This window comes from Puntigrus tetrazona, chromosome 9 (genome assembly GCF_018831695.1).
Source record: "Puntigrus tetrazona isolate hp1 chromosome 9, ASM1883169v1, whole genome shotgun sequence".
In the NCBI taxonomy this organism is placed as follows: domain Eukaryota; kingdom Metazoa; phylum Chordata; class Actinopteri; order Cypriniformes; family Cyprinidae; genus Puntigrus; species Puntigrus tetrazona.
This window is the reverse complement of record NC_056707.1, coordinates 2,898,468-2,924,648: the sequence shown is the minus strand read 5'-3', so window position 1 is coordinate 2,924,648 and position 26,181 is coordinate 2,898,468. Positions and strand designations below refer to the sequence as shown.

Here is a 26,181-nt window from a genome sequence, read left to right as displayed (position 1 = left end):
ACTTTTCTCCACAACTCTTCTGATAATTCTTATCACGTTCATCATTTTCTTCATAATCATCTGAGCAGGAAACACAGAGGAGCTATAGCAATGAATCAGTTCTCTCTCTGCCACACAGACCACAAAGGATGCTTCAAAGGCTACTATTCCACTGATACACATTTTAATAAATCCCTCGCGTGGTGGAGGCATTTTACTTGAGAACAAAGGAAAAAAACACTAAAATAAAGCGTGATCATTATCTTCCCCTGTTCTTTTTATTATCTTTAGAGTAAAAAGCCATTGTGTTACATTCAGTCGCTTCTATATCACTTTCGGAGCCGCGGCACCGCAGGGTGTCAATAGAATTTAAAACAAAGTTAATTCATTTGTTAATTCTAGATGGAAGGAGAGGTTAGAGGTCGACGGAAAGAGGTTTTTAATAGTCAGTGACAGCACTTGTGATTACAGAGTAGGGGACAACTTTTGCTCAACTCATTAAATACATCCACTTGCTGTAAAAAAGAAAATTCATGAATGAGAAAAATATATTTAGTTCAGCTGAAAGGAGAATGCTGCAGTGTTTCAGCTGTATTCATCATCGACCGTGGAAGTCGTCACAGGTGTAGCACAGGTGATGTATTACGCCATCTAAACACAATCACTCCAGACAAGACCTTTGCATGTGAGAAGAGAAGTCTTCTGTCCAGAGGTTCAGTGGCATTAACCCTCAATTAAATGCAAATTAGAGAAACACAGCAACTTTGTTGGTGCTGCGTTACTTCACTCACCAATGAAGACGGAGATTAACTGACGTTATCAAAATCTGCCAGACACCGAAGATAAGATCTAAATCCAGTCTCACATACTAGACATTTGTTATATACTTTTCCCTAAATATATTCATGAATCAAGGTGTGACTTAGTTTTGGTAAGTGCATATTTACCACGACTCTTTTCTATATTTTAAATACAACGTTTAATAAATTAAGTACTCTTAAAATCCTGTAATGATGGGAGCTATATATATATATATATCTATATACTAGTAGATTAAAATAAAATGTTAATAGACCTCAAAAAAATGAAAGGAGTATGATAGTACTGACCATTTTCTGCACCAGTATTAAAAAGGCCTGAATGATGTGCTTTCTGATAAAGGGTGAGTGGAGTCTAAACATGACGAGTTCGGACTTAACTTTGTAGTCTGTTTTTATAAAATATGTTGCATTTCTTTGTTAGAAAAGATTTTTGACATAAAAAGGAACACAAATAAACGCTTACATTATTTTTCAAACTGTGAAAAAGTGGGACATGATGCTTATTAGGTCAAGATACAATCAAGATACAAAACGTCTTTTTTATTAATAAAATGTCGAGCTTCTTGAAATGAACTGTATCCGTGGCAGGATTTATCTTCGTGACAGTTTTCCTTGAACCTCGTCTCTCCTTCTCCTCCAGATGGCTGTGCAGAAGCGTAGCCCTCAGGAACGGATAAATCCCAAGAGTCTCAGGGAGCCGGAGCTCTTAAATGTTTATTCTTCGCTTCCCGTCTTTGCTTTAATACTTACTGAAGCCCTCGGTGTGTTCAGCAACCTGTCAGATAAAAACCAATCGCGTTAGTGCGTGGGCCATTTCATATCAACGCGCAAGGCTCAATGCTCAATGCTTCTTACTGAAAATCCCACTTACTGTAAATCATTTCCGTCGAGTGTTAAGCTAAACGGTAATGCTGTGGTAAATCGATGCGTTATAAGCCGTATAATGAAGCTTCAATGAATGCAGTTATGTTTTCTACTCATATTATTTCCACATAATTGCGTTAAATTAGAGGTTCGCGTCAAATCCTGTATTCTCTAGAGTGCTGTAATTCATAAGCTTCACGAGACACCGAGAACACAGCGATATCTCCAGCAGAATGAGGTAATCGTGTGCATAACTATCCCATCATGCCTTAAGGCAGCGTTAGCAGTTATCTCTACGACATCAGTGAGGCGTAAGGTTTAATGGGGTTCAATTTGTGTCACGGGCGAAATCAAAGAACATCATTTCTTGGTGGAATTTAAAATCCTTCCCCAAGACAAATGGCGAAAAAACGTCACAGAGATCTCAGTGGGGACATCAACAAGCATGTCCTAGGACACCAAGATACTCTTCAAATTTTTAATTGTTCGGAAACGATCCAGCTGGTTCAGAAATCACACGGTCACAGTCGTCCTGCATCACAAATTTGAATGTTAATTGCACACGCGACTCTTGAAAGGCGGCTCGTTCCTGCTGCTTTGACCACCGCGGAGCTGGTTCAGACTCAGGCTTTTCATCTTAATTGGTCACCTTCATTATTGTTCATTTAAATAAAGGCACCAGTCTATCTGGACCATCTTCAGCACTGATTGGACTTGGTCTTGGTCTACGAGCGCTAGATAATTGGATGGTTTGTTTCCGTATTAAAACAAAAATGGCTTTTTGAAGAAAATTAGCAATTAATGTCATGTTAAAATGTCAAAAACCTCGTTGTCTGGGACAGGCACGCTTATCTTTGCTCGTTCAATGCCGTTGGAGATATCAGATAATATAATTTTGGACTGCTATCAACAGTGAATTGTAAATGCAAATGTGAGACATTTTAAGACTAAGTAAAAAGAACAATAAGTCAATAATATTCTCTTAAGCGTCTTGTATTACAAATCACCCCTATTACAGGCTAAAATACCTTCAAACCACTAAAATATGAAATACATTTTACTGTACTTTCTGATCACGCTGCAAAATAATCTCAGTTTTTTTTTTTCAAAACATGCAACATTTATTGCCATTTATTGGACATTCAGACTGCTCTGATTTAACTTTCTAAAAACCTTTTAAAGACACGCAGAAAGCGTTTGAAAGAGGAAAAAATACTTTTTGTCTTAAGCATTTTTGTCAGAACACTTAAGCATGCCATCCGATGAAGTCTTTTCATTATCACCACTGGATTTAATTAGAAACGGCCTTATCAGACACATTGAGTGTTCAATTTGAGAAAAGTTGTTCAGAGCACCATGGCTTCTGAAGCAAGCTATATTGTTAGTAATGAACCTCACAGATTCAGTCACAGGTCCTTCATTCTGCTGTGCCAGCGCTTTTAGTAATTAACAGAGAATGCGCTTAATTCCCATGCATCTCTGCCTGAGTTGCTATAATTATACGGCTTGCACTGAGACCTCGGTTAGTCCATGAGCATTGCTGGCACACAAAGTCTGTCTAGACTTTCTATTTCTGAAGGACTGCGTTTTCCTCTATGAAGGACTCGTCCTCCCCATGCCCTTCTGCCTTTAATGACTCTAATTCCCCATGCAAACACCATTCATTTGCCTCAGTTGAATAATTCTGGCCTCCGTTTAACCCTAAGGCTGTAGTTACTAGAAGAAGACCTGCCACCGGGACCCCGTTTTGTAGGTGCGCAGCACCTCACTTGATCATTTCAAAGGCTGAGGGTGTCCTGCATTGGACTGATTAATTAAGTGGTCATTAGCGGTGTAGTATGTGACAAGTGCTCATGCGGAATATGTCATCTGTACTATATGCGTGTGTGTGTGAGAGCAACTCAACAGGGGTGATAATCTCTCATTACCCGTAATCCCTGGTTGGGATCCGGTGCAGTATGGCATGGGACACTCTCATGCTGTATTCGTCCTGGGGCAGATGGAGTGGAGTCAGTCACTCGATATATTAACGCCCTGCCACCAGTTCAAAGCAGTGGGGCAAAACGCATTCATCACCATGAAGACGTGGCTACTAAATCAGCATGATGAGACCCAGATTCAACGCCGCTTGTTTGCGTACGTCCATAAGTCTGCCTTGTTTACAGTCATGTCGCGAACAGGTACGTTATTGTGCCATAAAGACTATTTCGACAGTCTGCTGATTCATTTTACGTTGCATAATTTATTAGGCTACATGTTGGTTTTATATCGTACAGCCTATTGTGGGATTGTAGGGTGCGCAGGCCAATATTATAGCCATCTTTGCTAACACCTAGTGGTACATTTTTAATTAGCAAAGGTTTAAAGATGTAGTAAATAATATTTTGATGGTCATGTGATATTGTCACGGCAATGATGAACATAACTGCAAAACAAAACTGAGTAACACATTATTGTCTATGCACTTGCTGTTTTTGTTGCTGCTTAAGAAAAGAAGAAACATTACCTTGCAATTTACTTTTCTGATGTAACATATTCAAAATAACGTGGGAGAAACATATCACACGAATAAAGGGATAGTTCACCTTCAGCCGCATGTCCCCATTGAGAAAAAAACACCATGTAAGTCAATGGGGACCAACCGAAGGTAAACTATCCTTTTAAATTTGATTATTAGCCAACATGTTTTATATTAGAAATAAGGCTAAATAAGGCCTTTCATGATATCTCTAAACATCTCCGCTCCACTGAAGAAGGAAAGTCATACACTTTCTGAGTGTCCCACTGCACCTCTTTAAATAAAAGACACTGATAGCATCAGAGCGGAAGAACTAGCGATGAGTCTGGATCAGAAACACCTCCTCTAAACATCGACGCTACAACAGGAACGGTGAACGCATCCGGTTTCACAGATGAGATCTCTTACTTTATATTACTGTCTGGAAACATAGTTAGCACATTAGCATTAAATGTCTGCCAGCCCCGGGCAAAAGCACGAACAGAGCAGATAGATAAATGTTTCAGAGGACTCTCTGTGGGACTTCTCCGAAGGCACAGAGAAAGATCCTCTCTAATATGAAATGGAGATTTTAATATACTTTAAAGACACCCTCAACAGCAAATAAAATTGTAGTTTTGCCTCATTATTGCAGACTAGAATTGGTCTGTGTGCTTGGGGCGAGATGGATCACCAGTGGGCTTATTACCATTATTAGCACATTTAGTGCTAGTCCCTGTTGCCAACCTTGCTGATTGTAGGAAAACATCTCCCTAATAACCTTAACGGGAATAATGCCCCGGGATGCGCCATGTCCTCCTTAGAGAGAGGGTATAATGTGCTGGAGGCCACGCATCCGCTATCCCTCCCAAAGTCACTCCTGTCTCGCTGGCTCCGGTTTCTTTGCTGTGGGGCAGTAATCTCCTGTCTGCCCCACTTTACCATACCACGAGAATTACACCCACAAGGAGCAGAGCCACAAATTGTTCAGATGGATGGAGCGTAAAATTGATAAGAATATTAAATTTGCCATTCGACAATGCTGCGGCATCTCCAACCTGCAGTAAAGTCCACTGGAGTGATGGAGACTCCAGAAGCACATGGCTTTGTTTATAATGCACGATGCTAGGCATCCAATGCATTTGTTGGAATAAACTGGGGGAGAAATTATTATTTTGGCTATACGCGATAGTCATTATGCGTTTGGCTGACATATTGATCTCTTGTTTATTTGTTTAACTCGTAGCCCAAATCGCAAATTTACATATGCAAGAGAAACGTGGCAGTTTCGCTTAAACCATCCAGCCTGTTAATCACGACTGCTTCGTTTTGAAAGGTCCCGCGGTCGGTGTGACGAATTCATTTTTCAGGCCACAAAAACGCAATTAATTGTTTAAACGCATAAAATTGTTTTAGACGAATTAGGGTGAGCGGCTAGAGACGTCAGTCGGCCAGAAACCCGTGCGGCCGGGCCGCCGGAGCCACGGAAGCCCGGGGCTGCCCCCTACAGGACGTGAAGGAGAACCGCGCGGCGCGCGTGACGTCGCGCGCGCGCTGACTCGGTGGGATCGCGCGCTGAGAGCGAGAGGGGCTGACAAACAAGCGAAACGAGACCTCTGAGTGCATCGGTAGACGGCCGAGCCCCGGCGGTTAGACAGACTGATTAGTTTTGCGCTGAATTAAAGAGAAAAACGCAGTCTCAAGTTAAGCTATCATGGCATCGCTGTTTAAAAAGAAGACGGTTGACGGTAAGTCACTTTGTTTCTTGCTTTACGATAGTTTTCGTGGTCAGACCCCCGTTGTAACTTACACCTGCCTGCCTTCTGCATCTGCTGAAACTTTATCGGCGTGTTTCGCTAGTTTTAGGTGCGGGATAGTTGTGTTTATAGATGTTTTTGTTGTTAATAACGACCGTGAATAAACAGTACTTTAATGATAAGAACAGATGTTTCATTAAAAACTATGACAGCTGTGGTTATGTGTCCGTCCGCAGTATTTAACCTACACGCACTTTTTTTTCTTTACATTAATGATTGTCCGCTGTGCAACGAGTGAAAACGATGGGATTTAAGGATTAGTCATGTTGGGTACCTCCTTTACATGTCCTTTTTTTAGATATTTTATTTATTTATTTTTTACATTTTTACGTTTTTTTCATATAGACGTCAACGTTTTAGCTCAACATGCGCTGAATAATAGTCAAAGTGAGCTGGTTATCTGCTTCAAGACTCTGAACTGATCATTGTAGTGCTCAAAACCTTTCCCTTAATCCTGCCTCCATTGATTACCAACAGAAACACTCATTCATAACTGATTCAGTTCATACAACCTAGGCTTTATATTATTATTAGATTCTGCACTGTCACCATCCATAATGTTAAGTCCATTTTTATTCCTTCGTTTTTTGCTTTGTGTAGCTACTTGTATAGCTGATAATGGTGTGTAATAAATGGCCGGTGTTTGTGAGTAAAGCAGAAGAGTTGCAGGTAAACTGATATAAAGTGGTGGTGTTTACTCACGGTCTGAGGCTGTCGTCGCGGTCGAGCTGGATTCCCGTCCTTCTCGAGCCTTTGTCCTCTTGACCTTGGTGCCAAGGTGAGCCAAGCCTCGCCGTGCCAAAGTATCCTCTCAGATGGCAGAGCTGGTTTAGCTCAGCGAGTTTTGTGGACGATAACCCTCCCTCAACACTACGTTTTCGAAACGTCATCTTTTGCGTAGACACGTACGTGTACACAAACTCTCCCATCAAGGTTTAGAGATGGGCGAGTAGCAAAACTGTGATAATTACGCAAAGAAAAATATTTACTAACTTTTTGGTATTTTTTTCCCAATTTCATGCAATACCAATGAAGTTTTTTAACTTAACTTTTGCATTGCATGCATGTAGAGTTTTCATTTCACACGCTTAATGCTTATTTCAAACTTTAAATATATATTTAAACAACAATTAGATTTTTTAAATTATATTCTTATATTACTTATATATATTTTCTTTTATGATTTGTTTTCTAATAACCGATCAGTTTGCATGCTATTCCCATTTTCCTCTCTTATTTTTAACGTTTTAATTTTTACTTTTTTCTCTAATTTATTAAATCATTTACTTGTTGACGGCTTTATATTTTTCCTTTTTTTATAGTTGCAACTAATCAGTTAGCACACGAGACCTCTCTCTTTACTACTTAATCATTTTTCAGGTATTTGTTTTAACCCAATGTAGTTTTCCTACTACACCCTCTTTGAATATCGCCTGTTTAACCTGACAGGATGTTATGATATGATTGGCGTTGGTGTTGGGCTGATGGCTGTGTAGGAGAGCGTATCTTCCCTTATTAGCGTTGAGGCTGCAGTCTGCCATCCTTAGAGGTGGAGTGTGAGGAGCAACCTTATGTTCAGTGCACGTGCTTAGGAAGAGCGTGATCCGGCTGGCTTCGCTCCCAAAATAATGCTTTTGGCTCCCCGGGCTCATGAAAGTACATTTCATTAACTGCAATATTCAAATCCAAAATAAACTGTGAATTAAGTGCTTTAGCGGTTAAGGTGCCTAAATAGATTTTCTTCCTTAACTCAAGCATATCAGTTTTTCTTGACCACAAATACTTCAAATAAAGGCATCAAGTGTTTTATTTTATTTTATTTTTTATGCATCACCCAAAACACACTTGCAGTTTTGCATCTGCAAGCCATTCATATTTTATTTATTGCAAAAAAAAAAAAAAAACATACAAAAATGAAAAATATTATCGTGGTGTTTTAAAATGTTTTTTATTCCTGTGATGCAGAGCTGAATTTGCAGCATCATTACTCTCGTGTCACTTCAGGGTTTATTATTACGAATTTTGAAACTGCTATAATATTTTTGTAAAGAACAAACATTTTGTAACAATTCAAAATAGTCTTAAATCTTTTGTACAGTAATGCATAAAAAATATATCATCAATATATATATAAATTGTGTAACTTTTGCATTGTTGCTATAGACTTTCAGCTAAACGCCTTTACTTTACTTTTTTGTGGCTAATAAGAGCAAGACTAAAGTAGGAGGGGAGGGTGAGGAGAAAAAACACTCTCCGTTTCAGATCAGTGAACTATACAAGGATTTTCCAGACGGTTTTATTGCATGTTTTTCTCTGCCCCATCCTGTCACAGATATCATTAAAGAGCAGTCCAAAGAGCTGAGAGGCACCCAGAGACAAATCACCAGAGACAGAGCTGCCCTGGAGAGACAGGAGAGGCAAATGGTAAGTGCAACAAAGCAGTTTCCTACCAGTCGACTTCACCTCTTCCCTTCCAGCATCGCTGCTTGTCCCAGAAAGTCCCTCTTTAATTTCTCCTTTACTGCGTCAAAGAATCGAGTTCGCTAATTAACTTATTAGGTGGGCGACGTGGCCTAAAAGAGTTAAAGCCGTTCATGTCTCTACACTCGTGAGCGTGCACCGCACTGTTAAAGCTCAGAAGAAATCGAACACTCCCTCCATTTACGTTAATTGTTTCTATGTAAACATAAAAATGTGCATAATTGCTTCCCGAGAGGGGGGTTCTTTTTTCTTTCGTCTTTATTGTAATTAGACGCGGATATGCTTTGTTGTCTATTTCATTTTTTTTTTTTAAATGACCTATATTAGAAGATAGCTGCAGGGCGGTCGTGTGCCGCTGCTTTAATATCCCACACGCATTGAAAATCTGGGCTACAGTTTAAAGACTTTTTGGATGGCGAGGAAGCGAAAGAAACTGTTTCTGTTCTGATATGTCTATCGGCTGCTGGATGATTATCAGTCACCTGAAGTGGGTCATGCTTTTCATTATCTGGTTTCTGAAAGCACATCAGTGTGTCACTTTTAGTCTAGTTTTTCAATCCGTAGTGCTGCTTTGTGGCTGACGTGACAATAAAACATCTCTGATAGGCCTGATGCTACGGCTTCATCTCACTCAGCTCTCTATACATGAATATTTATAATGATGGCATGTCGTTTTTTATCACGGTGAAACAGTAAAAAATGCCCTATTCCAGCCATATTTTGTTAGTGGCAGGCAAATATGGGCTGTCATGCAACGTCGTTGTGTGTTAAAGTAGGACAGTGCTCTGTGTGTGTGTGTGTGTGTGTGTGTGTGTGTGTGTGTGTGTTGAGCAAGCGTCATGTGAGGTGAGGGCAGCACCTGCTCTAATGTGTGTGTCGTTAGAGTTCATTCTGTCTAATGTCTCTGTTTAGCTGATCAGCACGAGTTTACCTGAGAGACTAACGTTAAGAGCTCACAGGAGAAAACTGAATCTGCTGAGGTAAACGTTAAAAAGAAAACAATATGCTCGGGATTTACATTATGTGTTTAGTCATGAATTTCTGCACAATTATTGGAACCAAACAGAACTGCGAACGCATATATTGTTGATATGTATCTATATATTTTTTTCAATACATTTTAAAATGTAACTTATGTCACATGAGCTTTCAAAACTCACCCTAATATGCCGATTTGTTGCTTTGAAAACGATAATTGTTATCAATATTGAAAAGACGTGCTGCTTTATATTGTTGTTGAACCTGTAATGCATTTTTTAGGATTATTTGATGAATAAAAAGTTAAGCATTTTATTTAAAAGGGAAATATTTAAGAACATTAGAAAAGCCTTGACCGTCCCATTGGACGAGACTGAAATGTACATGTCAGACCTCTCAAGAAGAGTGTTTTGGAAGTGTTTGCTGTTTTTGCATTGCTAACCTACTGATTGCTTTATTACAGCCAGATCTTGCAAAAAAAAAAAAAAAAAAAAAAAATCATCAGCCAGGTCTGACAAAACAAGCATAAAAAAATAAAGCCAAATGCAGGGTCAGAAAGATGAACTACGGTCTTACGAATTTGGAGCGATCATGTGTTCATTTTTAGAAATGATTGGCTTTCCATTAACCTGACATTTAAATAGGATGGGGCTTTTATTTAAAAAAAGATTTGTCTCGTCTCTCAATGTTTTCTAAATACATTGTAAAAAGAGAGCTGAACAGTCTTTAGTGCTGATCTTCTTGTTCTGTCTTAGGAGTCGAAACTCATCGTCGTTCCAATTATATGTAGAAACAGCCATTGTTCACTGGATGTGTTTCTTCTTAACAGGAAATGGAAATCAAAAAAATGGCCAAGACTGGAAACCGAGAAGCCTGCAAGATCCTTGCCAAACAGCTCGTGCAGCTCAGAAAACAGAAGAACCGGACCTACGCCGTGAGCTCAAAGGTCACGTCCATGTCCACGCAGACCAAGGTCATGAACTCTCAGATGAAGATGGCTGGAGCCATGTCTACCACAGCGAAGGTAAGGCATCCGAATGGACCTGAATGACTGCCGGATCAGTTATTGCTGTCTATGGCGGACGTGAGCGGGAGCTCCTCGTTACAGACCCCCCCGATGACGGCTCTGTATTATTCACATGTAGCCTGTTCCCGGGAAGTGCTGGAAAAACAGAATCCCTTATGTAGAGAAGAACTTCAAAAGAATCTTTAAACAGGGTTTAATTATCGTGTCGTTGAGGGAATCTTTACTTCACTGCTATTATTGTGACCCAGTTTATATAGTTTCTGCACTGCATTTAGAAAGAACTGATATCAGGGCAGTCTTTACATGTTGATTCACACTGTCCTCATTACTGCTCATTTAGGGCTTTCCTGTGATGCCTGAACAGAATTTGAAATATGTGACATCTATGGCACTTAGAGCAGCTGAATAAATTGGCTTTTTTATATATATATATATATATATATATATATATATATATATATATATATATATATATATATATATATATATATATATTTATATGGTGGTTTTCTTTGTTTTAAGCAAGCTCTCTTAAGGACTTTTTTCACTGTTTAGTTAACATTTTGGTAATTTGGTTGTGTGTTTTTGTTATTAGTTAGTTTTTTTGTGTGTTTTAACTGTATAGTTTTTATTTGTTTTAATTTCAGTGTCAGTTGTTTCAGCACATTAAATTAAACTAAAATAAAATATGAACGAACCTTTACTTTTTAGCTGAAAAATAGTTTGTTCTTTATTTTATTTCAAGTAACAAGTTTTAGTTAACTATAGTTACCTTGCTAAATACTTTTTTGTATTTTTTGTACTTAATTCATTGTTAAAGGAAACACATTTACATAAATTTTATTTCATACAGCTCCATAGCATGTAGCATAAAATAAAGTCTGTACGGTGCAGCTTTTGCCATGCGAAGTTTTAGTTGATCACATGGCATTAAAATCTAAACTACTTGCCTTTGTTTTAAGTCTAATTGTTACACTTTAAATTTTGCATGAGATGGTTGGGTTTATTAATTTTATCTCTGGAGACGCTATATTGTTGAATAGGAAGGCATGCAAATACACAGCGTGCGCTTCTGAAGCACGTCTTATCTTCTCCAATCACTACAGACATGCAGTGGCATCACATAAAATGCAGTTTCAGCCATTTAAATTCAGTCTCTGACTGCTCGTTGATGGGCTGTTGTTTTTCTCTCTCTCGTTTACAAGCCGTACTCATTCAGATTCGGTCTGTGTGTGTCCAATTCATATTGTATGAGGAAGGAGCAATTAATATTTCCTCACCTGCTTGTTAATGCATCATGGGATTTGTAGTCAATAATAAGAAGGTAGCTGGTGTAATAGACATGAGATGGGTGATAATGAGGCCATGTGTAAATAATTCTCTATAATCAGACAGGACTCTTCCTGCGTCTGCCCTGAGGGACAGTAAAACACACTTTTCTCCATGCGACCTATTTTTATGTTCAGTGTCATCTACTTACTGTTCCCCCCTTCTCACCAAATGGTGTGAAGTTGAAATTTATGTTGAGCTGCATTCAAAATGTATTCGCCCGTGGTGGATTTTTGCCAGCGCTTGTGTTATTTTTATTACCGTTTTGTGCACCGTAAGGATGCTCTATTCGTTCTCTGGGAGTGTTGATGGATGGCTTGAACTCTTTCTGTCTTTTAGACTATGCAGACTGTCAATAAAAGATTGGACCCCAAGAAGACTCTACAGACGATGCAGGACTTCCAGAAGGAGAACTTAAAAATAGGAATGACGGAGGACATGAGTAAGTACTTCGACATGTTAGAGACTGGTTTTGGGGATTGATTGAGAATTGCATTTTATTTTTTACGTATTATATTTTTTCAGTTTATCTCTCTTTGTATATATGCATAGGAAAGATAGCAAAATAAATAGACTCATCAAGACATTCATCCAGTCAACTTTGGCGCATGCTATCTATCGCCTGGCTTGAAGCAGCCAAGTTTGGTAGATGCCAACCTGGACAGATTGTGTGACATGCTCTCATCCTCAAAAACCATGTATAAAACTGCATACATTAAAAAAATCTGAATCGAACTACATTAAAACCGGCTCACTTGCAACAAGGGCATAGTTTGTGCACACAATGAGTTCTGGGCAGTGAATTATTGGCTGTAGACAGCATGAAACCGTCCAAATTCGTTATTGTGCAATTAACAGTTTTGGCACTGTGTTGGGTTGTCACTAGTTTTCACTAGCTAGACCTTACGGCCAAGTAGTCCACATTGTAGTCAAAAACTGCCTTTACACTTAATTGTAAAATAATGACTAATAATGAATTAAGATAATTAATTAATTAATAAAAAAAATAGATGAAAATGAGTTGCTAGTAAGTACTTTCAATTCAGTCTCTTAACTTGCAAACAATCTGGTTTCCAGGTGGATTAATAAAGATTAAAGGGCCCGTTCACCCAAAAATACAAACCCTGTGCATAACATACAAGAAAATAAATTATAGATTGTGCGCAAGATTTTCTTATTCGGCCCTCGATTTGCTAAAATGTGCGATAATGATAAAAAAACCAAAACAAAACAAATTTGTTCCCTCAGTGTAAGCTGTGTGCACAATTTATAAATCAAGGGAACAAAATAGTAAATTGTACACAATTTAATTTGTGTTTAGTAGATGAAATAAAGATATTAGGTTATTCTGTCAACTTTCTGTCCTCAGTCAACGATACGCTGGATGAGATTTTTGATGAATCGGGCGATGAGGAAGAAAGCCAGGACATCGTGAACCAGGTGCTGGATGAGATCGGCATAGAGATCGCAGGAAAGGTAAGACGCTTTCTTTCTGTCTGCTCTGTTCTAGCGACGGCCCCAGCGGCGGCTTTCAGCAGATGGCTGGACTCTGGCTGTGATTACTGTAGGCCTTTCTTTAGATTCATGAGATGCAGAATCATTGTATCCGATTACAGCAGATGTGTATTCCCTTGGGCCAAAATGTAATACTGATATTACCATATTCCACAGATTCTTTGTCTTGTTTTTTCCCCCAAAAAAGTGCTTGGACTCTATAGAACAGTTGGGATAAACAATGATCATATTTGATTGGCGCCGCATCTATTGCCCAAAACAACAATTAAACGGAGGCTTATGCTGGTAGTTGTGCAGCACCAGGTGATCTGTGAAATCTGAAGTTTTACTGCTCTAACAAAGGGCTACAATTGTTATTGTTTCTGCAGATGGTAAGAGCCCCCTCAGCGGGAAAGATCCTCCCCGGCGCCTCCCCAGCAAAGTCTAAAGCGGCCACCATCTCAGACGCCGAGATCGAGAGACAGCTGAAGGCTCTGGGAATGGACTAAATCCCACCAAAGGACTCAGACTGGGAGAAGGGAGTGTTTAAGTAATAAATGAAGGAAGAATGTCAACCAACATGCTCTTATTGAAGTACGGCAGTGAATTACTGGAGGAGATTCTGTGGTCAGATATATACAGCAGATTTAGACAAAATACTCTCCAAATCTGCTGCACATGTTTAAAGGTAAAGGATGTCATTTTTGCACCACTAGAGCTCCAAATGGAGCATGATTTGGTGGGGGAGGAGCTATCTGTTTGGGCAACCAATGAAAAATGGTGGTTTTTAATGGCCAAAATTGCATACTTCCTTGCTATATGGTAAGCAAACAGATTAGCATGTTCGATTCACAGTATTCATGAAATAGTTCATTTTTAAGTAATCTTGGTTGACTTGTTTGACATTTGTCGAAGTTCTGAAGTGCATATACAGCCCGATCTCACGGGTATTTGTATGTATTTTACTAGGTGGCTAATACATACAAATTTATACAACCTCCATACAGATTCATACTTTTATTAAATCTTACGAATTTGTACGAGTGACCAACACCCAACCCCAACCTTATACCTACGTCTCTGTGGTTTAGACAAAGTGAGGTTGTACGAATTCGTACAAATTATCCATCTCGTAAAATATTTACGAATTGGTCGATAGCATTGCCGCATCTGATGGACGTTTCACGTTTGGAGTGGATTCGTGAATAACAAAACAGTGACACTGGGATGTCACATGACACTGATAACATGGCAAATATAGTCCACCTGGATTACATACTTATATAACAGTCTGTCTGATTCTGATCGTGTGCAAAAATGACAGACTTTACTTTTATTTTTAAAGGGTGCTATTAAATGCGTTAAATGTACTCAAACATTGGGAGATTTTTTACTCCATGGGATTCCCATGCATTATAGGGCTAATCATCTCAAGTCATGTTAGTTAAAAGATGCTCATCGTGTGTATTTTCATGTCTTTTTAGGTTATGTATGATTTGAGGAAGTAACAGTTTTCCTTTGCAGTGTGATAAACACTCGCATACATACAAATCATATCTTGCATGAGAATCTTTGTCGATATGATAATGTGATGAAGTCTTTACTGATCAACCTTGCAACAAAACCCTTCTACTGTCTGATGATCTTGGTAGGTAAAGCTAAACTAAAACCGTAGTCTCAGAAAGTTGAAATTAAATAACTCGAATGATTTGCAACATATCATCATACCATGTCAGTGCTGTGAAAACAATAATTTTTCAGATTTTGAAGAGAAATAATCAGTCCTGTGGGATTTTATACTGTTTACATTGTTTGATTAATACTTTTCATATGAAGATTTACACGTGCAGGAGGGAGCAACTAATAACTTGAACTTGAACCTCACGATAAGAGGTGATTTTAGTATTGCAGTCGCAAAAGGTGAACAACACAATGAAGGAATGAATGAGACCAGTGTTACTGACAGATCTCCTGCTCATATCTTCAACTCATTTGTACCGCTGTCTCTGCTGGGATTATAAAAACCGCAACCATGTCAGTGTGTGTAGCTGGATACAAGACCTTTTGTTTTACTGATATTTGGAGTGATTTCCAGCAATTGCTGAAGGTCAAAGTCAGTCAGAAAATCACTATGAATGGGTATTCCAGCCTTCAGTATCGTTTTTTCTTTTCAGCTTTATCTGTCCTTAAAAATGTTTTTTCCCCCATTCTAACCAATAGTGTGTATATAAATGTACAGTTGATGCTTTGATTTGGTTTTCTAATTAATAAAGTACCTCCATATTTGTGAATAACGGTGTTTAACATGTTTACTGTAAGTACATTTGTACAACCATTAGGAGGTCAGCTGGAAATAAGGGTGGCTTGTACTGATCTGTTAGTAGTCAAAATGTTATGAACCTCTACGATTGGCCTTTTAGAGCATTTCATTAAATTAGACATCATTAGTCATAATCATAATGAAACATGGTTTTTAAATAAGGCCTTAATGAGTTTGTGGAGTGACCTTTTTTAAATGAACCACGGTGCAGTCCATTAATTTTAAAGCAATTTAATGTGGTATGGATGTGTGACTGCTGCAAGCGTTTCTGTAGGACTGAAAAACTTGTGCTGGGATAGATAAGGCAAGTCGATAATTGTATTGTTTTTATGTCTTTTTATTGCATGATTGTTTATGTATGATATATACTGAAAATGTCAGATCCCGCCAACGTTATCCCAGAGTATGCTGTATTTATAGCATTATTAGATCACACGGGGCCGTAAGTGATGTGTTGCTGACACGGTCAATGGTAGGAGATGATGATCATATAGATCATCAGCCATATCTCTCTGCTGAGAGCGCTTGTGTGCAGGTGAGAGGCTGTGCTGCCTCATTATAACACTGACAGGAACAACGTAATACTGTAAAAAAACCCAGCAGCGCTCCGATGTTTCCACTGCATGACAACGAATTAAACACGAAACATACACACACGATAGATGCTTAATTCTCTCCCAATGCAATGATGTTTGATTATATCTAATAATCCGAATCACAACACACTTCACATATTGCTTCAATTCATGCAAAGCGTGTAATTGACATTATAATGCCTGACAGATTGCTGCTGAGCGGCTAATGACTTGCAGGATCTTATTACAATATGACAAACCAAGCATGACCACATTATTAGTCATCTATTTGGACAAATTTATTACTTTTTTACAAAGTACATGGGGAAAAAAGGTTCGCTTGCTTCGTACAAAACTCTACAGTGCAATGACACATTTCCAGGATATGCTTTCAGAACATTTCGCTAATATATTAAACTTTGATTGGAATGCATTTAAATATATTAATGATGAATAAATTATTTTAAATATTAAAAAAAAAAGTATCGAGATTTAATAGCTCGAGTGTAATTTCCAGTGAAAAGGTTGCTTAAATTGCTTTATTTATTAAAGAAATTAAATAGAATTTGGACACTAATTATAAATGTCGCTGAATCATATAACCTTTAATTTAATATTAAAGTAAAAAAATAATAAAAATTAACAAAATAAAATAATAACATTTGTGTGACACTAAAAGCACCCCCTATAATCTATGAAGGCCATTCCATGACACAATATCAAACCGACTGGCATTTATCTTAACCCATTCATACTGTGACATTATTAGGACTCCTGCGTGAACCTGAGAAGAACTGACTTCATACATCTTTTAAATACGAGACCTCTTTCAAACGTGTCACTCAGTTCGATTTTTTGATACTGATCTCACAGCAATTCGTATATCTTTTACGAGGCGGCTAATCCTCACTCGAATTCTATCGATTTGTGCTAAATCGTGCATGTTATACCATTTGTGCTAAATCGTATGAATTTGTACGAACGACCTACGCCTAACCCCGCCCCTAAACCTACCCGTCTAGACAAATCGTACAAAATCGTGGGAGTGAGGTCGTACGAATTAACCACCTCATAAAAAGCGTACAAATTGGTGGTGAGATATTTTTAAGTGTGTTCAAATACTTTTTCCGAGGTCACGGCATATCCAGTCGTCCTGCTGGTGAATCGGTACAATAAACCCACTCACCGCCGAAGGCTGCTGCTGGTTTTTTTGCCTGTAGATAATCGCGCATCAGCGTCTCTGAGGCCCTGGACCTTCAGGGTCTACAGGCCACGGTCTCTTTGGCCATGAAGGAGCTGTGGTGTAGGCTGGTTTTGACCCTCTTCTCCCTCTGCCGCCGGTTACAGAACCAAACACGCACCACCTCCTTCTCCAGATGGAGGCCCTCCGCCATCCGCACGATCTCCTGAGATGACGGCTTACTCTTCTCCACAAAATTCCTTTCTAAGGCTTCCTTAGCCCCAAGACTGAGGGAGAAAATTAAGAACTAATTAGGCATTAATTAGAGGGATATGCTGATATAATGGCTTTTGTTTTCCGTGTAGGTTTAGCCCAGATTCCCTATTTACCTGATGGTTGTTCTCCGTTTGCGTTTACGCTCGTGCATGCCCATCTTCTCATTAAAAAGAGCTGACGGGAGTCACAGATTAGAGGAGTGATTCGGCCGTCTTACGTTTTCATTAAAAGTTCAATCTCAGTCAGGAGTGCGTTGACTCACCACCGGCTTGCTCAGCCTCCTCCAGCCACTTTGCCAGGATGGCTTTGAGCTTGCAGGCGTTTTTGAAGCTGAGCTGCAAGTTCTCGAAGCGGCAGATGGTGGTTTGGCTGAATTCAGAGCCGTGCACGGCCGCCAGGGCTTCACCCACATTGGTCTGTGTGTAACCTGTCGATCAAAGCTAGAAGTTAGGAGAGGTTTTAACGCTTGCGAAAAAAGAAGAGTGCTTGATTGTACTGATCGTGCGCATTTAAAGTACTTCAATGGCCGGTGTTGTCTCAGGGTTCTTCCGGTAACATTTACATTTACATTTAGTCATTTAGCAGACGCCTTTATCCAAAGCGACGTACAAATGATACGGTAATGTTCGTCCAAACATTTTAATTCTGTCAATAATTACTCAACTTCGTTTAAATCACACAAATGAAATATTTCAGTGTGTTGATGCTTTCCTGAAAGCTTGGCAAAGACTGACACGGAGAAGAAGATTTTGTTGAATGAAGGCATTATTATTGTTTTCTTTGCGCACAAAAAGTATTCTCATAGCTTTATAAAATTGTCACATGGTCTTTACCACCGTTGTGGGTCTTAATGTGTCAGCTGCGTTGCTCTCTAAGCAGGTCAGAAAGCTCTCGGATATTTTGTTCTGAAGGTTAATGAAGGTCTTAGAGGATTAGAACGACGTGAGAGCGAGTAATTAATGACAGAATCTAATAAAAATTAGGTAACACTTTTATTAAGCCTGTATTTATAATACATTATAAAGGTGTTCTTAAGGCCTTATAACGAATGCTTAATGCATTATATATAACTTTATGAATTTCATGAATATTCATAAGAACAGTTGTAACGTGTTGCAATATTGTTTGTGGTTATAGCTTTTAAGGGTATGATCATTTATAATACACAATGAACACGATTCAAGTTACAATGGATAATATTTCTCATAGTTATAATGCATTATAAGTCTCATATCTTGCCATTTAATAAAAACAATCCAATTTCTTTCTCAAACAGCCGTGAGATCAGATATAAAATATTATAAATGTGTACTGTATTACATTTGCCGTTGACCTTTAAGCTCTTCAGCTACATGTCAGCTAGCCTTCATCAGAGTATTAGTAGTCTGTCTGCTAAGGATATGCTTTATCTTGAGTAAAGGATACTTTGCAAGCATGTGAACATTTTTTTCAGTTTAGTATTAGCTAAATATTATAACGAATATATAATTCAATATGCATTCGTTATAAAACCTTAAGAATACCCTTATAATGTATTATAAATACAGGCTTCATAGAAAGTGTTACAATGTCTTTAGCAATGTTATTTCTACTATATTTCTAGTACATATACTAAAACGTTATTTCTATATTATACTACAAAAACACTTTTTAGTTGGATGGTCATATGTCAACTTTTAAACTGCTTCAAGTTTTATTGAAAAGTGTTTAAAAAATATGGAAACTAACATTCAAGAACCCTCAGTAACCAAGAAAAAACCTTTTAAAGTGTAGAAAGTCATCTAATAAAGGTTATCTAATATAAACTAATCAGCCAAGCTAAATAAATAAAGCGATATAATAAATGCCGTGTTGTAATATTTGACATAATCTTACAAAACTGTGTTCCAGCTCAGAAGACAAACCTAGCTTGATCCTCCTCAGTTTGAAGTCGTTAGCAAACTTCTCCAGTTCACGGATCTGAGGGGAGTCCATGTCGGGCGGCTCCTCCAGGGGCCGGCTCTTCCTGCGCAGCTCCTGCTTGATGTCCCCCAGGGTGTGCTCGTCCGAGAGCAGGGCCTGGGGCAGCGGAGGTAAGCTGTGGGTCAGAGCACAGGAGCCCCCAGCCAAACTGTGCTCTGGGAACTTATAGAGGCGAGGAGCCAGAGCTCCTGAGGGACAGGACACAAACAAAAGTGTTAGAGAGAACGACGACTGTTCGGTGGGATCATCGTCTTTTATTACCCTACAGGCTATATTAGTAATATTAAACCCCATTCAAACAGCCAAAAAGGCCATTCGGTTTTAAAGATGCTGTGAAGGGAGACCTATCTGGTATAATTTTGGTTATGAATCACCTTTTACAAATGAATATGTGTTTTGAAGATAATGTATTACAGAACTGGCTTTTGATAAAGAAATATATTAGATACACAGAAAAACATAAAGGCATTATTACACCATTACATGAGAGAGAGAGAGAGAGACATAGAGAGAGAGAGAGAGAGAGAGAGAGAGAGAGAGACAGAGAGAGAGAGAGAGAGAGAGAGAGAGAGAGAGAGAGAGAGAGAGAGAGAGAGAGAGAGAGAGAGAGAGAGAGAGAGAGAGAGAGAGAGAGAGAGAGAGAGAGAGAGAGAGAGAGAGAGAGAGAGAGAGAGAGAGAGAGAGAGAGAGAGAGAGAGAGAGAGAGAGAGAGAGAGAGAGAGAGAGAGAGAGAGAGAGAGAGAGAGAGAGAGAGAGAGAGAGAGAGAGAGAGAGAGAGAGAGAGAGAGAGAGAGAGAGAGAGAGAGAGAGAGAGAGAGAGAGAGAGAGAGAGAGAGAGAGAGAGAGAGAGAGAGAGAGAGAGAGAGAGAGAGAGAGAGAGAGAGAGAGAGAGAGAGAGGAGAGGGGAAAACACCTTAAATATTTTTGGCAACATTAAGTTTTTTTATTTTATAGGACAAAAATGCCAATTTTATAATAATAAAAACAATAATATAATATATAATATAATATATATATATATATATATATATATATATATATATATATATATATATATATATATATATATATATATATAGATATATAGATTTTTTTTTCATTTATCTATTTTCAAAAAATTACAAATATACAATTCTATCAAATATTTCTGAAAGTGTCTGAGGTGTTGCTGTAATAAACGGGTCTGCATCCCCCTCCAGTGGCGAGACGTTTTCAGAGTAATATTTCCTCTGCCTCGCACACACTGTAGTGGCGGGAACTGTAGAATACAAAAGGCATTGTATGTCTAATTTTACGTTATGCGGCATAAACATTTACCAAAACGCTCAACATTAATATTGCTATATGAGTTAAAATGCAATATAGGCAAAATTGATGCATTTTCAGCGGTTAATCATACAGTTTTTTTTTTATTATGCTGTATATCGTTTAATTCAAATGTCTTCTTTACGCATCACTAAACGCACGCTTGTTATTTCTTACTCCAGACACTAGGTGGAAGCACAAACACACTCTTACATGTGCCACAGTTACTCCAGACACACACACACACACACACACACACACACACACACACACGCTCATGCATCCTTTATTCTGACTCAATCTGATCATTATAGACTCTGGGCACTGTGTCGGTGTGTCTTCACGGGGGTTCGAGCGCAGGGTGTACCTTGCAGCGAGTTGGCTCCGTTGACCATGTTGGCGTGAGGCACGCTGCAGGTCTGCAGGATGCGGGTCTGGGAGATGCTGGCTGAGAGCATTTCCTGTGCTGGAGACACACACGCGCCGTTACCGCGCGCGCACAAGCGGCGTCCCGTAATTGTGGGCTAATGCGCACGCGCAGAAGAACGCTACTCGAATCGCCCGCGTAACTCGACGTACCTGTCATCATGCCGTAGGTGGTCTGCTGGTTGCTATAGTGACAGGGGGGCATCGGGTAGTGCAGGCTGGCCGAGGCGTTGCCCAAAGCGGAAGTGGACAGGTGCATGTGAGAGCGTTTGGACGACTGGACCAGCGGCAGACCTGCGGGGAGCAACGCTAACGTCTGTGAGACATCCTAGACAGACAGATATCGACGTTATCACGACACACCTGGGAAACGGAAGCAAAGGCAGCTGTGGGAAAAGTCCTTTCTTTCGAAGTCAGACGTGTTTCAGTGCACGGCTGTGAACGATGCAAGATCGACAAAGATTGTGACCCCGGAAAACCGAATAAACAAGCTTTCCGCTGATGTGCGGTTTGTTTGGACGATACAATGTGAAAATCTGCAAAAAAAATCTTAATGTAGAGAAAATCGTCTTTAGTAACGCGTTAGCAATGCATATTACTAGTCAAAAAAAAAAAATACGTTTTGATATTTTTACGTTGGGAAATGCACACAATATCTTCATGATCTTTAAATAATGCTCTAAGGATTTTGACATAAAACGAAAATCTATAATTTTGACCTATACAATGTATAGGCTCCTTAAGACTCCCGCGGGGTCTCGTATATTTACAACAAACAAAAAGAAATTGAAAACATTATAATGTAATCATATAATAATTATAATGATAGAAATTACATTATAATAATTTACGTCCATCTTGCAGAATCTGCAAAATGTTCATTATTTTACCAAAATAAGAGGGGTCTTGTCATTAGATGCCGCTATTTTGGCGGTAAAAATAGCCGTTTCCCCGGCAACGGTCGTAAACAGAGCAGCACGTGCGCTCACAAAAAAAAAAAAAAAAAAAAACTCAAACATTGTGTTAATATGCATTTACTTTTTACCTTATTTGCTTAAAAGACTCCCAAACGATTAATTTTAATCCTTTAATCATTTGAATTTTTGTTTTTTGACAGTGCATGAATGTCAACCTGTGGTTGGGGACTCCCAAAATCAAAATATAAACCTTTTATTACACATATAGGTGCACTTTTTTGTATTTGTAATAGTGAAGGAGGAAGTGCACCCCGTCTCGCATTTATGCGTGTCAAAAAGGAACATAAGCCAAACCGAACGGCACCGCCTAGAAACCCTTAACCTGAAAACCTACATCAAGTCGTACAGGATGACTGCGGGCATCGTTTCATTGATAACTCAGCTCCGAACGTGCAGAAGAAGCACATTTCCTGACCCTCATCGCATCTCTGCAGAGGTGACATTTACACAAATAATTCATTATTGCATCGCTAATGAATACCAGATTGTATAATTCCTTCCTTCATCAGATGCATCTGAAAATAAAATTAAACTCATTTAATGAAGGAAAGCAAGTATGTAAATACAGATAATAGTTGGTAATGTGCAGAGTGACCTCCGGCTGTCAGAGCCGCGCGGAACATTCAATTGAATTTGGTTCAGATCAGAGTAAAGCCGTGGGTGGTAATCAGACTCAACAAGCACCGCTCCATCTCCCCGAGACCAGCCTCCACTAACACTCATGTCAAGATGACGGCCGGCCCTCATTCAGCAGAGCGTGCGCAAGACTGCCATTGAAACGATGCCATCGACCTTTGATCCCTCGTTCAAAACACCCCTCGCTTTCTCCAGAGCGCCGGCGGTGAAGTGCTCGGTTACGCCGCAACAGCCACATTATGATAAATAACTCTTCAAACTTCAGATGGCTGTAAACTCTGACACCCCCAGCCACTTTGGGCAGGTGCGAGCGGAGTTAGCAGAGGGCAGTGTGCGCATGAATAGAAACGGCAAAACATTTCATCGGAGAGTTTTGCATCTTCTGTCTCCGAGCCTGAGTTAAACAGCACGGTTCGGCAATTATGCACAAGAACTGTTATTTACGACGGCAAACAATGAGCAGAGATTTGACTCGATTCGTCGAGTTTCAGGCGAGACTTTCGCCGACGCTTTCTCGCGCGTGAGGCAAAACCGGGACAAAATACGTACGTGATAATTTAGCCATCAACGCGTCAAGCTAATAACACGTCTGCTTTGATAATTATCTGCGGAGAAGTAACAGCTGTGCAAATTGAGCTGATTAGCCATGAATTACTGTTTGTCTTTTCTTGCTCCCGAATGAGCGTGAGAGGTGTCACTGAAAACCCACAAAATATACGCTACCTCTCAAAAGCCTGGGGCCTCGCCAGAGTCATTATTTTGACTTGATTTGATTTAAATGAGTAGTTTTAAGATGCGTCGGACTGATCAAAGAGTCACAGTAAAGACGTTTGCGAAGTTGCAAAAGATTTCTGTTACAAATAAAAGTCGTTCCTTTCAATATTCTATTCATCAAAGAGTCCTAAAATCAGTTTTCAGATAACGTTAATCATGTTTTCGGTATAATAAGTGTTTCTTCATCAGCAAATGAATGCATTTTTAAACATTTCTTCTTATTTTACTCAAATAAAGGCGGCCTTGGTGACAAAAGAGAAACTTCTCTTCAGCAGAATATGTGTTTCCTACGTAATAAGACACTGTTCGGCGTATTATATTTTTGATTTGGCGATATTTCCTCTAAAAACATTTCCTCTGGGATGCAGAGATGCGATCTGTGGAAAGGTCACTTCCTCCGAGTGAGAGTCAGACAGATTGTGAGTGATGACAGCGGAGATAATACCAAATAAAATGTGAACTTTAGGGTCATAAAGACTAGGTCGAAAGGACACCCGCTTCTAGTCCGGTGTCTCTCTTTCATCACCTTGAGTTTGTTCTGTGCTTTTCATAAAAAGGGAAGTATCCCCGGTGGACAAATGCTGTCATCACAGAGACTGATCTATATACAGCTTCACAACTCATTTCAGATGTAATGTTCATTTCTGTGAGTTGGAGTTTTTCCACTCAGAATCGTTTGGTGGAATATTCAGTCGCCTATTCATTTCTATTTATATAAGAAATCATTAAACTGACTCAGCAGGGGCGAATTAATTTGCTGAAAAGTGACAGTCATTTGTAATATAAAAACACAGGTGAGGATGTCATTGTCTTTCACAGACGTATTAAAAAGAGTACATCTGTGGAGCGAGGATGCATTCAATTAATCAAAAGTGGCACACAAGTCAAAAAAGTACATTCCAAATAAGTGCTGTTTTTTTAACTTTCTACTCATCAAAGAACAGAAAAATATTAAGGCAACGCTGTTTTGACAATAACTGGAAATGTTTCTTGAGCAGCAAATCAGCATGTTAGAAAGATCTCTGAAGGATCGCGTGACGCTGAAAATTCAGCAATAAATTACATTTACAAATATATTAAACGAGATAACAGCTGGTTTAATTTGTAATCGTATTTCGCAATTTTAACTGCATTTTTGGTCAAATAATTTAGAAAATAAATTTTTATACATATTTAATTCAGTATTTTTAGCTGTGCTAATGAATCCTGTTGTCACAAAAAAGTGTTATCGATTAATATTTTAATCATATTTTCTTCGCATCGAAGGTGAAAATATTATCATTATGATTATTAGCGTTGGTGATCATAAACATTTTACAGACCCCAAACTTTCAAACCGCAGTGTGTGTGCGCATTTCATAAAATTTATAACTTTAAATCTTTCAAATATACATATATAAAACATTGCAATGTGATAGAGGAGCAAAACACAGTCTTGTGAATAAATTGCAGCAGCAGCAGAACTGAACCAGTCAGACGCATGGACCATATATTGAGTTAGCATCACTGCCAAATGCCAGATCAAAACAGATCATCAACAACAAAAGACACAGTAATCAATATCGCGCCCATTTCCTTCTAGCTGTGCACCGTACCTGAAGGCACCATGCTGGCGGTGTGGCTGGTGACGGGCAGGCAGTCGGCGGCTCCTCCGTGATGGTGCATGAGCAGAGGCAGAGCGGCCGGGTCCCCGCTCAGCGCACTGAAGGAATCGCCGGCGCCGCTGAAGGCCTGGCAGGTCATGACTCGAGGTGTTCACCTGTGTGCCGCCGGCCGGGCGCGTGCAGGTATTTATACCGAGCCCCCTCGGACCCCCTCGTCCATGTTAATGAGCTCCTGTTGTTAGCAAACCACCACGGCCCTCCGAGGCAAAGCTCTGGAAATCAGGGCAAAGAGGTGCAATCTGATACTGTCCATTTCCACTTCCAACGAGCGCCAGAGACCGCTCTCAACAAACCACGGCTTATGAGACTTAAGATTAATTAGCCGTTTCGGGACGTGTTTACATTTGGCTACATTTTAGATTCAGTCCGATTACGTTAATGTGAAGTTATCATTGAAGGTGTTATGGGGAAGAAAAGGATTTAGGAAGAGCGCACGAGTATTAAAACATTTATGTTATATTACTGCTTTTAAAATATTAAATCATAAAAAGTTTTGAGAAGCACATTCAGTTCTTAATCGTATTTATATTACCAACATGTTGTTTTTTTAATTCAACATCAAGATTTTAAATAAAATTACCCAATTTTTACATTATTTTTATGCATATTTAATTCAATATTTTGGCAACACTTTACAATAAGGTGTCATTTGTTTAAACTAACATGAACAAACAATGTACTATGCATTTTTTACATTATTTATTAGTTAATAAATTGTTTGTTCATGTCAGCCAACAGTACATGAACTAATGTTAACAAACACGTAATAATGCATTAGTAAATGCTGAAATTAGCATTA

The 26,181-nt window shown here is 39.1% G+C and overlaps 2 protein-coding genes and 1 long non-coding RNA gene across 3 annotated transcripts; 1 reads left to right on the top strand and 2 right to left on the bottom strand.

Annotated features, from left to right (window-relative positions):
- Window positions 1-235: 235 nt before the first annotated feature.
- On the bottom strand, window positions 236-6,807 carry LOC122351269. The gene is made up of 2 exons (XR_006251721.1): window positions 6,681-6,807; window positions 236-1,575 (listed from the first exon to the last, which is right to left on the bottom strand). It is a non-coding gene; the product is annotated as an uncharacterized LOC122351269 (long non-coding RNA).
- Window positions 5,621-15,578, top strand: chmp2ba (charged multivesicular body protein 2Ba). The gene is made up of 6 exons (XM_043248233.1): window positions 5,621-5,909; window positions 8,311-8,402; window positions 10,267-10,461; window positions 12,133-12,235; window positions 13,163-13,269; window positions 13,677-15,578. The coding sequence occupies exons 1-6, from the start codon at window positions 5,876-5,878 to the stop codon at window positions 13,794-13,796; spliced, it is 651 nt and encodes a 216-aa protein (XP_043104168.1). The 5' UTR covers window positions 5,621-5,875; the 3' UTR covers window positions 13,797-15,578.
- Window positions 15,579-16,515: 937 nt separating this feature from the next.
- pou1f1 (POU class 1 homeobox 1) lies at window positions 16,516-25,486 on the bottom strand. Its single transcript, XM_043249416.1, has 7 exons — window positions 25,314-25,486; window positions 21,485-21,640; window positions 21,273-21,371; window positions 19,543-19,788; window positions 17,901-18,065; window positions 17,752-17,812; window positions 16,516-17,649 (listed from the first exon to the last, which is right to left on the bottom strand). The coding sequence occupies exons 1-7, from the start codon at window positions 25,459-25,461 to the stop codon at window positions 17,439-17,441; spliced, it is 1,086 nt and encodes a 361-aa protein (XP_043105351.1). The 5' UTR covers window positions 25,462-25,486; the 3' UTR covers window positions 16,516-17,438.
- Window positions 25,487-26,181: the final 695 nt, after the last annotated feature.

Coding starts and splice junctions, on each gene's coding strand:
- chmp2ba (XM_043248233.1), top strand. CDS start 5,876: ATGGCATCGCTGTTTAAAAAGAAGACGGTTGACG. Junction 12,236..13,162: donor AGGAATGACGGAGGACATGA/GTAAGTACTTCG, acceptor TTCTGTCCTCAG/TCAACGATACGCTGGATGAG. Junction 13,270..13,676: donor GCATAGAGATCGCAGGAAAG/GTAAGACGCTTT, acceptor TTGTTTCTGCAG/ATGGTAAGAGCCCCCTCAGC.
- pou1f1 (XM_043249416.1), bottom strand. CDS start 25,461: ATGACCTGCCAGGCCTTCAGCGGCGCCGGCGATTCCTTCAGTGCGCTG. Junction 17,813..17,900: donor GGAGGCTGAGCAAGCCGGTG/GTGAGTCAACGC, acceptor GACTCCCGTCAG/CTCTTTTTAATGAGAAGATG. Junction 17,650..17,751: donor AAACGGAGAACAACCATCAG/GTAAATAGGGAA, acceptor TTTCTCCCTCAG/TCTTGGGGCTAAGGAAGCCT.